At 37.9% G+C, this 13284-nt stretch overlaps 1 protein-coding gene across 2 annotated transcripts; it reads right to left on the minus strand.

Annotated features, from left to right (window-relative positions):
• Window positions 1-51: 51 nt before the first annotated feature.
• On the minus strand, window positions 52-8339 carry SELENOP (selenoprotein P). Of its 2 annotated transcripts, XM_027797536.2 has the most exons (6): window positions 8107-8167; window positions 7538-7616; window positions 6482-6685; window positions 4481-4693; window positions 2671-2788; window positions 52-1806 (listed from the first exon to the last, which is right to left on the minus strand). In XM_027797536.2, exons 3-6 carry the CDS (start codon window positions 6670-6672, stop codon window positions 1186-1188), a joined length of 1143 nt encoding a protein of 380 aa, XP_027653337.2. In that variant the 5' UTR covers window positions 6673-6685; window positions 7538-7616; window positions 8107-8167; the 3' UTR covers window positions 52-1185. The 2 variants fall into 2 exon arrangements, with proteins under 2 accessions (XP_027653337.2, XP_005433806.3); XM_005433749.4 differs by lacking the exon at window positions 7538-7616 and having other exon boundaries at window positions 8107-8339.
• Between the last annotated feature and the right edge of the window lie 4945 nt (window positions 8340-13284).

Below are 13284 nucleotides of genomic sequence, written 5' to 3' on the forward strand. Positions count from 1 at the left end.
ACAATGAGAAATAGTATATTTCAAACTGTGCACCTGAAAGTAAAGCCAAGATAGGAAGAAATACAGGTGTTTTTTTTATTGAAAACACTCTTCTCAAATATTCCAAAGACATGCATTCTTTGTATGTTCAAGACTACTTTCTTGCTAATCAGCATTCACAATAAAAAGATTCAGGTTTGGTAGGAATAATAATTTCCCTATTAAACCATCATTAATTATGGTGTACGCTTTCAAAGCAGTTTTCCTTTCTTGAATGCTCTCTTCATCCAGGAATCCTTCTAACAACTATATTTTTATTTCAACTCAGTTAATCAAAGGTTAGGAAAGCTAAGCTACAGACAGAGAAGTTATACAAGTGGTATATTACCTTACTAATCACTATAGATTTATCAAATTCAGCACTGTTATTAACAAAGATAAACATTAAACTTGTTCTACCCCTCCCTCTTTTTTGATACTGATTCTGCATGAAGGGTTGTTAACACTGCTTCTCACTTTAGGCATGATCTTACTGATTTGGTGGGATTTTACAAGCTGTAGTAGTGTGTGTTAATGGACACTGATGCTGTATCTAAGCCACAAAGTTAAACTTACAAGCTTGTTTAAAAATAATGCAATTACTGCTTGTATCTAACATTTAAGATAGAAAGTTATTTTGGCACGTTGCTTAGGAATAAGCTTTTTTGTACATGATTTGTATCCCCAGGTCAGGAAAATAAAAAACCAACCAAATCAACTTTTGAATATATCCCATCATCTTAATTAAAAAATGATTAAAATATCTGTTTTGTTTATCTTCTATTCTTGATTGCAACACATCAGACAGGAGCCCCTAGGTCATAGTTTATGCTCCTGTCCTCACAAATGCAAGCAGAATGTTAGAAGAGAAACAAGAAAGACAAATTAATCAAGAATGCAGACACCTTCCCAGTGCAACTGAAAAACAAACTATGGGTCAATTAAATTCCTTTAAGTTATGAAGCTTTTCAGTGATGGAATTTGACAGGTATTGTGTAAATCTAAGAGCACTGCTCTGAAAGTCTACTTCTTCGCAATATTTTAACTCTACACGCCTGTCACTGTAATTTTTAATTGGGGGCAATAAAAACATTTGGTCTGTTAATTTTTCCACTCTTGCAGCTACGTGAATTTAGGCAGCAGGACCCCCTTCCATTTTTAAGGTGCTTAGTTTGTTTTTCAGGCTCAGTTTCTTGCCTTTTCTTGTCATTGTCAGGTGTCACTAGTTTCACTTGCTTCTGCTGCTGGTGACTGTCAGGCAGCAGTGAGCAGACGTCACTGTCAAGATTCAGTGATGTCCTCTGCTGACAGCTGGCCATGTCATCTGCAAGAATTTGGAAGTGCTCCACGACACTGTCAAGTGACAGAATTTCCTAGCTCTTCAAACAAAAGGTGTCGACAATGACAGCATCAGCTACTAGAAGTTGAGTCTGATGCTGTCTGCCAGTTTCAAGTTAATGAGTTTTTACAGCTGGTTTTCCCTTTTTTTCATAGCTTTTTATCTGGTGTAGTTTCCACACTTTCTACCTGTTCATGACTACCTGTCTGATCATGTCTGTTATGGCCAAAAACTCTATGACGCCGACCACTGTGAGGATGATGTCTTTGAGTTTCAGGAGGAGCCTGATGGTTTGCATTTTTGGAATGATGGTGGTGGTGGTGGTGGTGTCTGTGTCTATGCAGGCTGTGGTGTTGTGAACGTTGACTAGTTGGTTTGGGTTCTATCTCTGCTAGCTTTTCATCGGCTTTTTTAGTGATGTTTTCACATATACCATCAATATCAGCTTCCTGCAAAACAGAAGGTAGTATTAAATACAAGACATTTATTTAAACTCGTTCCAAAATAATATCCTAACATTTTTGCAGAACCAGAAACCCGATTTTAAGTTACTTTGCCGAAGAAAGATATGAATGTGTCTAAAAGAACCTTGTTTTACACCACTGGTAACAAGGCAGTTAATATTCTTAATGTAAACTTATAATTCAAGTAATTGCCGATAAAATGTGTTCTTTTTCTAGGATGCCACATCTGACCTGCCTGAGGCCTACATTGACATGAAAAATTGTATGATGGGATCAAAAGTTATTATTCTCATTGAACTTTCATGTCTATGTACATACATTTCTTGATAATTCTTAAAGTAGTTTTGCTGTTTATTTATATGTAAAACAAAGCTACCCTTCTTTTATAATGGTAATAATAATCTGTCACCTTGTATTACTACTTTTTCAAAGTAACTGTTGTATATTGTGTTTCAATGTAAACTAAAAGGAACAGTAACTCAAACCAGCTTGGACTTGATTCTCAGGTTTAAATAAAAAACAGCTATTTGTTTAAGTACCTACCCTTCCCAAAAATAGAGTAGCTAATTGCTCACTAGCTGTAATTCCAGAAATTGCATCCAAGATTGCATTTAGATTTCTGAAAATGCTTTGCCTTTCTATCAAGGGTAGGAATTCATATAATCAGTTTATTGTAAATTAGATCTAATTCACTTTGAAAAATGTTTAAGAGTTCTCTGTCAAGACACATGAAATGTGTAAATTCTAAATCATGTATTTTTGGATTAATCACACTGAAATATTTTTTTTTAAGTATGAGTCAAACCCAGTTTCCTTTCCTGGTATATATAGAATGAAACAAGAAAATACCATGTAAGAGCAGTTTCCACACTTGTTTTCACAGTATGCGATCTTAATAGATTCTTCTACGTATTGGAAAGACAGGAAGGAATAGGGCAGACCCAGATGATACACTAGACGGCCACATCTAAGGAGAGAAAAAACTCTATGGTTACATATACATAAACATACATCTAAAATTAAGTATCTCTTCATATCATACCTTATTTTATTCACGTCAGTCCACACACGTCAAGTCCCACAGAGACTTGTTTCTGTCCAAGGAGTTTACAGGCAAAACCAGTATCTGCCTTACAGATGTTTCCCACTCAGCTGCATCAGTCAGTAGTGTGAAGCATGATTCCCGGCTGACCTCACTCTGCTAGTGGAGGCCTCTAGTTTAGTGGCATGCAGACTAGCAAAGGTACACTCATTACAGACCTACCTGGCTAATGAGGAGTGCTGTTAGCAGAGTGATACAGATCACCACATGGTTATTGCATCCGTATAAAGAATGTTTTTATGCAATGTAATATTTTGATTGGGATGTGCATTGCAGTGCACCTGCATTACTGATGTAGTGTGCCTGAGGGGTTTTTTATGGTGCCTGTTTGTCCCACATCTGTGCTTGAGTGTTACGGTATGCACTTGGCTACACAACTGGTACATTCAAAGGGAGCTGTAGTAAATGCAAAACTTGCACACAAGGGCACCTTGTTAAGTGCCCCACCTGTGATGTCAACACACGGTCCTCCAGCCTGAGCTTCTTACACATCTGCAGTGCACATCTAGGACCGGCAACAGGCAAAGACTAATTGCCAACAGAGGCACAATAAGGACATACATTCCTAGAACTGTAACAGATCATGGCCAAACTAGTGCTAAACCAATCCATAGCGCAGGTGTACCCCCTGTGCCGACAGCACATTCAACCTTCCAAATGCTGTGGGCCAGACAACAGCTTTGGGGCCCCTCCAAGGACTACATACAGCTGCCTTCCGTCTGTCACATGACAGCAACCTCCCACACTTAGGTGTATTTGCTGCTGTAACGGGCGATCGCTTTCTAAAGAACATTCCAGTGCAAGTTTCATCCCACAAGATTAATTTAGCTAATTCATTAAATTTCATCGTATTACCAGAAAAGTTTACTAACTTTCCAGTTCTTTAATAAACTTAATTATGCTTCAGTATGAACTGAGACTGTTCATAACAGAATAGTAATTAGGACAGTCATGTTAGAGGTGCAGGACTTGTCAAATAATTTCCATCACATCAAAACTGAAAAATCAGGATTTCAATTAAAGAGTTATTACTGGTTCTGCCACAAGATACATGTCCCAGAATCTTATGATTAGAAAGCTGTTTTCTTCGAAAGTTTAAAGTTTCACCTGAAGACTTAATTTTTTTCCAAAAGGCTACATGACATTTTCAACAACTCCAGCCAAAATGTTTTCATGAGAACTCAGCTTTTCTCATTTGATTCTACTTTCATATGCATGGATGTAACAAAGTTGTCTGAAACTAAAAACAGTGTAAGACCAGAATCATGCCGTTAAATTCTACACTCAATTATGTTAATCGAAATCTACAATAAATATAAAGAAAAATTTATTTATCCCAAACTTTAACTTAAGCAAAAGCAGACTTCTCCTTTGTAGTAGATTCCTTTTTCCAGTAAATGCAGGTGCTCTACTTAGTGCAAATCAGAAATTTATTTTGAAGTCTTTGTTAGGAAGTAATCAGCTTATCTGCAACTCAATGAAAAGATATATAGATTTTACAAAGCATTACTCTAAATAAATGCAAATATTTTCTTGTGTTCCTCTTTAAGTACAGACCTGTCATAGATGAGAAAGTCATCTTTGCTTCCATTTAAGTTAGTCCAAACATCAGCTTGCCCCGCATCTTGCTGGTAGACAGTGATATGCTCTGAAACACTTTCTCTTAGTAGGTGGACTTTCTTCTGGGAATGAGCTCCCTGATGGTTGACAACAACATACGAGATATTAACGAGTCCTTCATTCTCTAACTTGACTCGCAGGTCCTCCAGCCTAGCGGAGAATGTAAAGGAGTAAGACCATAAATCGTTAGAGAATGGTAAGATTTGCCATGTTCAACAAAAGTTAATATGCTCCATCTTGCTTTTATTTCAGTGCATGTTATTGTCTCCCAGTTTTAATGGTATCAGTCTAACACCATTGAAACATTCTTGCCATTTGCCATGACTATCAACTATACTGTCACCAAACCAGACTCTAATAGCTAATATGCCATGGGTCCTGTCCTTGTAAGTACAATGCAGTACCAAATAAAGCAGACATCTGTTTTTAGACTGAATTTGGTGCTATTTTTATTTCAGTTCTTTTACACTCTTCATGGTCTAACACAGTTAGTTATCTGATGTCTCTATTTAAATGCGGAGGTTTTGGTCACATAGTTGGTTAAAGAATGCATACTGTAAATACAGTAGGAAGATGAATAATCAAGAAAGCAAACCTAAAGTAAAAGGCAGATAGCTCTCCTGCTCATCTCTTTAACAGCCAGAAAAAGGATATTATACCAACTGGGTCAAAAAGGATGGCTATAAAATGTGTGCATGACCCATCCAGCAGTTACTAGTCTTTCCCTTCTGTATCCCACCACAAAAGTCTTTCTTTGTCCTACAGTACATCAAGTTGCTTTCTTGATGTACAATGTGGTTGGGTTTTTTTCCCTTTCATTTGTATCCTTCTCATTGAATTGCCCCAGAAAACTTTTTATTTTTCCAGTTTCAGGAAATAGTCTGGAGCTTGAAAGATTCCTTAAAACCTTTCTAAAATGTACAGAATCAAACCCAACTACCTCAAAATCCAACCACAAAGCACACTTTCAACTTTGATAGAGCCAGACATTTACTAACACTTCTTCAAATCTAGTTCTTAAAAAACTTCCAAAGACTATATGATGTGAAGTTACACAGCCTAGAGGGGAAAACTACTATTAAAGTCACTAAAATCAAGCTCTGAAGCCAGTACTACAAATTTTTAAACCAAAACGATTTCACAATCACTAAATTAATCCAAGGTAAGGGCTGTATGCAGTTCCTGTTTGGGTCAGCTGAAAATTATATTCTTGCTGCTGTTACTGTCATAATACCTAATTATTTGCACAGAGGTAGGTTCTAGAAACCAGAGCACCAATGCCCCAGGTCTTGTATGAAAATACAACACTGATGAGCCCTTTGAATGCTTCATCTTTTTTTTTTTTTTGAAAGGGCAGTCTTTACCTTTTCTTCTGGATTTTTTTTTTCCCTTTTTTTTTTTTTTTTCCAGCTAGGAACTCTGAATGGGGGCTGGGAAAACACATTAAAAGTACATGTTTTGATCTTCCTTTTCCGCTACAGATCTTACATAAGAAATGAGTGATCACAGATCTCTCCGTTTCAGGTGTTCTCGCCATGTCAAAGAATTATGATGTTTCTTGGCTTCAGCATCTTTGCTACATCAATCATCTGTTGCTAACTGAAGCACAGTCTTGAGGAACCGTTTCTGTTGGGTTTTCATGTGTTTTGGGTTTTATCAATGTCAACTTGATCATACTTTTATGATGCAAATACAATCTGGAGAAGATGATCTGCCAATCAGGGCCAAGTTGAAAGAAAGAATCTGAGCCACTGGCACAGAAAGCTCCTGCTGAGAGTTAGCCTTGGTCTCTGGGTCACACATGCCAGCGGGGATGGCAGCATTTGAAGAAGCTATAGTTCAACGACTGCATCTGTAGTTGGGCACATGTGTTATCCCCCAATTAAAAAACTGACCAGCAATGTTTTAACAGAAAATGGGAAAGAGATTTACGCTTACCTGGAAGCCTGCAGCAGGCACAAGTATCAGCTAGCCTGGAGGAGAGCCACCACTGTCACTGAGCCCCTAGAGTTCAGCATTGGGTTCTCCTCCCCAATATACCATTCTGGGGCCTCCTTGCAGTTCTGGCTCTCTGTCTCTCCTCCTGGGAGGAGACAGAGAGCCAGAACTAGTCCCAGCCCGGCCCACATGGCTGGGTTTTAACTGAAAAGAGAGAAAATAAACAAAATTAAATCAGTGCCTACACAAAGTTCAGACTCTGAAATTCGCATAATAAAACACAGCAGGCTATTGGCTCCATTCAGTTAAAAGAAAAAAACAACCAAACACACAACTGTAAGAATATATTTGAGCTACTTTCTTTACTGCTTGATTATATTTCTTTCATTTCGCATCTAAGTTCCCCTATATTAAACAGGCAGTATTTTGTTGTGGTATGTAAACAGATGAAGTGTTCAGAATAACTGGATTTTCTTTTAATGCTACTAATCTATGTTTTTCCTTCCTCTTTGTAACTTCTTCTTGAATGTTCTTAACACTTTGGTGATTTTATAGGCGGCCTTGTTTCTTCTGTTTTGAAATCAGTTGTGCTGGACCAGTTTACACCAGTAACGTTCTGTTTACACCAGACAAGTTCACTCCAGATTCCCAAGTAACTCCACTGACTTAAAAAGTACTTGCACCAATAGTGTATTAGTACAGAGCAAGTATTAAAAGAACCTGGCAGGAATCAGAGAAGACTTAAGCATTTTCACAAGTCAGTCTGTAGTATTTGGAACTCATTGAGAAAAATCTCTTAAGAACACAGGCACTAGAATGAAAACTGAGATTCAGGATTCCTCAGATCTTACAAAATCTCCTTCCCACACTTAGTCTATTTAATGTTCATGAAAATACATAGAAGAAATTATCTAATTATCCTTTCCTTTTATTCTATTAACATAATAATTTTGACATAGTATTTTCAGAAAACACCCATTATTGAGAAATACATAGAATTATAAAATGCTCCCCAACATGTCCTAGGCTGTGGAATTGTGTAATTTTACCACTCACATCAGAGTCTGACAGTGAACATCAAGTTCTGGGAACACTTAAGTTCTGATAACATGTGTTTCATCAATCTTGTGATATTCTAAAAAAATGAGAACATTTTACTGTAAAACAAGAGCCAGCTGCTGCAAAGCCAACATCACTTGTGAAATCCGTCTGTCCTTAACGTTTCTTTCCTGCAGTTCTACCGAAAGCATTTTAGCTATAGTACATTGAAGATTAAACTGTGGACCAACAGATAGCAACAGGGACATGCTTTTTTTACTCTTCCCACACATCTGGAAAGCTGTGTGCCTTTATATCCATTACAAGCCCACGAAAGTCCTATGACATCTTGAGATCCTTTTGTGCCTTTATAGCCTTCTGCAGCACTGGCGTACAGCACCAGCAGCAACGGTCCTGCCCTCTGACCTAGGTGACAGCTATGTTTTGCATGCCACTCTGCATTTCGACTTTCTAGTTGGTTTCCAGCAGAAGATTCTGCAGTCAGCCTTTTCAGGCAAAGAAACAAGCACACACTCTGCCAAGTTTTAAGTCATGAAGCTCTCACATAGCAAAACAAGCACACTTACCCTTTCTTCCTCTCTCTCCTTGGAAGCTCTGCCTAACTGCTGCAGAAGAAAACACTGTGGGGAAAAGGGCTGTGGTATTTATACGGCTCTTGTTTATCTCACTTTGCAGATACAGTTCAAAGTTCAGGGAGCCCATTCTGAATGACCTTGCAAGCAAAGCAAACCCCTTCGGCAAAAGTAGCCAAAATATTTCTCCATTAACTAATACGGAGGGGAAACCATTTATCATGCAAAATAGAAGGTATTTGTAATACAATGACTTTGAATATCAGGTTACAAAGTTTCTCAGTCACCCCAGTCAGCCGGAGGTAGTGGTACAGTCAGAGGAACAGGGGTGGGCCAAAGAGTCATTATTTTCTGAACACAGCAGTAACCACAGGGAGAGGGGGAAGGTCCTTCTCTATTTACAGAAATGCTGAGCAAGCAGGTTTCTCTGTCTTATGCTTTATCTGAGCTCTGCCTTAGAGAATGGTGTACCCTGTCTGAGGGCATGTGCAGTACAAAGCTCCTTTTGCCCAGCTGCTCTCGATTATGTCACTCAGCTTTAAAACTGGTTTCTGTAGAACCTGTCAGTTTATCAATTTCTGCTGGAGGTTAGAGCCCAGATCTTCAGCCATTTAGACTGAGGTAGCTACATGAAAGCCATGAAGCTCTACCAACTGGCAATAGCCACTTAACTCTATTACTCCGTTGTTTTCTTAACGCTATCATCACTGATGTAGCTGCGGACATCCAGGTTAAACTGTTTCCTCACTCTCTTTCCTCAGTGAGAGAACGGTTTAAGCACAGTGTGTTTCATTTTGACAGCAGTTTGCTTGAGGTTGGTTTCCTTCAATGTACGTGGCATGTGTGTTTATTGAGAAATAAATGTTTAAAAGCTTGGGTGTGCACTCAGAGTTTAAGGTGGTGTGATTTATATTGCTTAGTTCTATGGCCTGAGACTGTCTCCTGCACTGATGAGCCTTGTGCTTCTGGTGTGAGAAATGGAACTGCTGACCTTGGGATTTATCCTGTGGAAGTTCTGTGCTCAAGGCAACGGAAAGAAGCTTTATTAAATAGTCTTGGAGGACACAATGCAGAAAACAGACAGACGTCAGACTGGGACTAATTTTTTTTTTTTAAAAAAAAGTGGAATGTGCTTGCATTCCTTATATTGTTAGGGAAATACATCCTTGTGTTCTGTGCTGGGTTGGGACCAAGGCCCCATAATTGTGATGATGTCCTTTACTCTTCCAAATGATAGATTATTTGCTGGGCCTCCTGCTTCAGTATAGGGTGTTGATTTTCAGGGGTAATAAAGCCCTGCAAGGTTGGCTGGAAGTTAACTATTTGGTATGCATCATGTGTCAATTCCTAAGTGAGCACTGAAGCAGCCAAAATGAAATGGAAAGGGTACAGATCTGTTAAAAGGGAGAGAAATAAAATGCAGCTCAGTAGTGATTGACAGTTGGTCTCTTGCCAGTTATTGCAACACAGGTGGAGATACTACCAAATAAAGAGCAATATTGCATTCCCTTTTTTTTCCAGCTTTGTGGAGAGGGATGTGCACAGGGCTTGATTACAGTGCTGAGCCTGTAAGCTATGTGTAATGGCACCGAGTGCTGCTGAGACTAGCAGCTCACACGTGCTGAAGAATAAAGTGTCCAGAGAAAGTAAATGGAGCTGAAGCAGCTAACTTATAAAACAGCTACCTTACTATGGAAAGCACATTGAGGGTGGAAATGTACCGTGGCCACTGCTGAGAAGTTAGCATTTCCTCCCATATAGTATGCAGAAACACCTGTAGACCCTCAGTTCCCTCACAGAGAAATGAGAAGCAACAGTTAGCAATTATCACTGTGCCAAATAAATAGTATTTATTGTATTATTTTTTATTATATTACATATATACAGATATTATAATATTATTATAAATATATATTATAACCTTTATAATATTAAGGCAAGCTTAACTACCCTCATAGGGATAAGCCACAAGCATCTTTTTTCATAACACTCACCTTACCGGAGATCATTGTTCTGCCTCAAGGTTTATTGAGGAAAGATACTCCTTTGCCTTAAAGCAAGTAGTAGGGAATATTACAGTGTTGGCTGTGGGTTTAGATAGATCTAATTCAGTTGTTTCAGAAAGGTATAAATCTTAAACATGTTTAACCTTCAGTCTGAACCATTACCCTTTCTGACTGGTAAAAAAGCATTTCCATTTTTTTTACAAATGGTAGCATAAAGATGTTAATAATTGTTAAATTTACAGACTAAAATCTCACCATTCCATTTATTATATTAATCCCCCTTGAATTCATAGGCCCCTGTAGCCCTTTGTCCATAGCTTTTAAAGAAATAATTGTCTTAAAACTTAATTTTGCTTTCCACTGAAAGTATTTGCTTAGTTGTTGAGTATGTTCCAATCTCACTGCAGGAGGTGGTTATGAACTCTAGTTTGGACAAGCCTTCAGTTTCAAACAGTAATTTTTATAATTATCATCCTGTTTCCACTAATTTTCTTTCATACTTGGAGGGAATAATGGTCCTGGTGGAAATACCGGCCTCCTTCCCTTCTTACTGAACATAAACTATCCCCTATTTTGACATGTTTCAAACTTTTCAAAGAATCACAGCACAAAAATACCAGTGTCTTTGGAAATTAACTGTTGTTTGTTATTTCTGTTATCTAGATTGGTAATGTAAACATTTCTTTTAAAAAAATCTCAAATGGACATGAAATTATGAGGCTGTCAGTAATTATATTCTGGTAAAGTCTGCTGTAGTGATTTGCAACATGCAAATAATGAGAGGACAGAGGCAGAGCATGGATCCAGCATAAATTCTATCATGAGACCTTAGGACTTCAGTGTCTTTTTTGCTCTTGTGGCTAGATGTTACAAACAGGGAATTCAAAGTCCATTGGAGAATGTAAGTCTCAATTGATTCTTCCTATGTCTTCTCATTTTATAGCAGTGTAACTGTGTCAACTCAGTGGAGTTACTCATACTTTATAATGAAATAAATTGCAACAAAAACTGGCTGTTGAGGTTTACTTAAGGCTTACATAAACAGATTTGCATTTGTTCATGAGGCCTTAAACTCTTGATTAAATCCTGAAAATAAATGGTAATTTAAGTGAAGGCTAAGAAGATACATTACAGTAAATTTAGCAAAATAATTAGAACCACAAGTTCATTAAAGTAACTCCAGAAAGAAGGATGGTGCAATACTGGTCTCATGCTCCTCTCATGTGACATCCTGAGCAGCATAAGATAACTAAATGCATACTCATCAGGATTCAAAGGAAGCAACAAAACCTGACATCCTCTGATACAGGCGTGGAGCTTGTTTCAGTGAATGAAGGAATAACTGATACATGCAATTGTCTACTTAAAAACAAAATTAGACTTAAAAGAGCTCTGATCCAGTAGATAAATGTTGTGGTCTTCTTTTTGGAATTTCTATTATAATAATAAAGTATCTTTCTCTACTTGAACCTATCTGTAGCAGACTGTAATTAGCAAGAAAAATCTTTATCAGACATGACCTAAATTATAATCATTGCACAGATTACAAATGCAAACTGACCATAGTTGCTGAATGCCTACATGTATTCTGAGTTCCTTATTGGCTGCAATATCCTGCAATAATTCTATCAGCCTGCAAGCTTTCCACATCACCTCAGTGGGCCTAAACCCAATGGTTCCCTTATCACTTGAAGAACGGACAGATTACCTCAGGATACCCAAGAGGCTGTTAAGAAGATCATAGTACAACATCTTCTGTACTTCTGTATTTTTCAGCATATTTAGTAATACCTGGCAGTCCACTGCAGAAGTAACTGAAAATTCCTTCAGTTTGGTGTTGACTCTGCTTAGGGTCCTGGTGTTTGGGATAGAAAATCATGAAGAAGCAAATGTAATCATGCAATGCCCAAAGCAGAGTATCCAAAGTAGGATCTCATATCCTACACAATGATCAGTGATCCTTTTTCTACAGGAGTGATGCTGTTGCGCCAGGAATTCGGCAGGCAGCTTTAGGTTTTCCAATACAGTGCACTGAGTCAATGCATAACAAAAGCAATTAGGGATCTAGGCCAATGAATACAAAGAAAATTAAACAAACCCATTGATTTTTCTATATTCAGACAGTTTTGTTTATGATAACAGATCAGGCCTTCAAGAGAGTGTAACTGCAATCATAACTTCAGAAGTTATCATCAGCAATACCTGCAATTCCAATTAGAGTCTTTATACCCAATAACTCTCCTTAGGAGATATGGAAGAAAATGATTAATCAGCTAAATCCACAGCAGTTCATTCCTGGTAACATTAAAGGCTCCTCACCAGAAATATCTGTACAAGCAAGACCTTGTTAATGTTTTATAACAGGTCATCCAAGCATAGTTCACTGCACTGAACCCTAGCCATGGAATGGAATTTATGACAGCACAGGACATGGGATTCTGTGACAATATACAGTGAACCCTACAGGAAGTTCAAGTCTGTTCTTTATTTATCTGTTGTAAACTACATGAAAACTGAAGTGAAAATAGGGTCCAGTTAATGAATAAGAGGGATTTGTATGAAAAAGTTCTCTTTCAAGAACTGTTGAATTGTGATTAAAAAATGGATGGCATATTTTTTTGCTAAATTTCTTGTTGTGGCCCTATGTTGCTTTAGTTTCCTAAGAGTACAGCAGTGGCTGCAAACATCATGGTCTTGCAAGAGATGTTAAGAGAGCTTAGGGACAAATTTGGATATCTGAGCATAAGATGGAGATTGTTCTGCATGGAATGGAGTCTTACAAACTAAAATACTTATGTCTTCAAATACATGGCATTGAAGATTGATTGTTGATGATACTTCTTTGCAGATAGCATAGTCCTGGAATGCTGAACTGTGAAAAAAAATCGTGCATGCCATTCTTAGGCTAAGAGTACGTGAATGTGCCACCAGCACCAGTAATGAAGGTATAACTGGATAATCAACCACTTTTTACTGTTCTGTCCATCCTGGAAATTCAAAAGCAGCTGCTGTTTCAGCATCAAGCACTCTGAAGTAGCAAATTGTTTGTGAACCGCTGAAACAATTTGCAGGTCTAAGTGACGGTTTTCACTTAACAAAACATACTTTGCTGCTGCAGCACACAGGAAACTGAGATTGATAGCCATCTACTACCACCATAAATAAA

This window comes from Falco cherrug, chromosome Z, assembly GCF_023634085.1.
Source record: "Falco cherrug isolate bFalChe1 chromosome Z, bFalChe1.pri, whole genome shotgun sequence".
NCBI classification, from domain to species: domain Eukaryota; kingdom Metazoa; phylum Chordata; class Aves; order Falconiformes; family Falconidae; genus Falco; species Falco cherrug.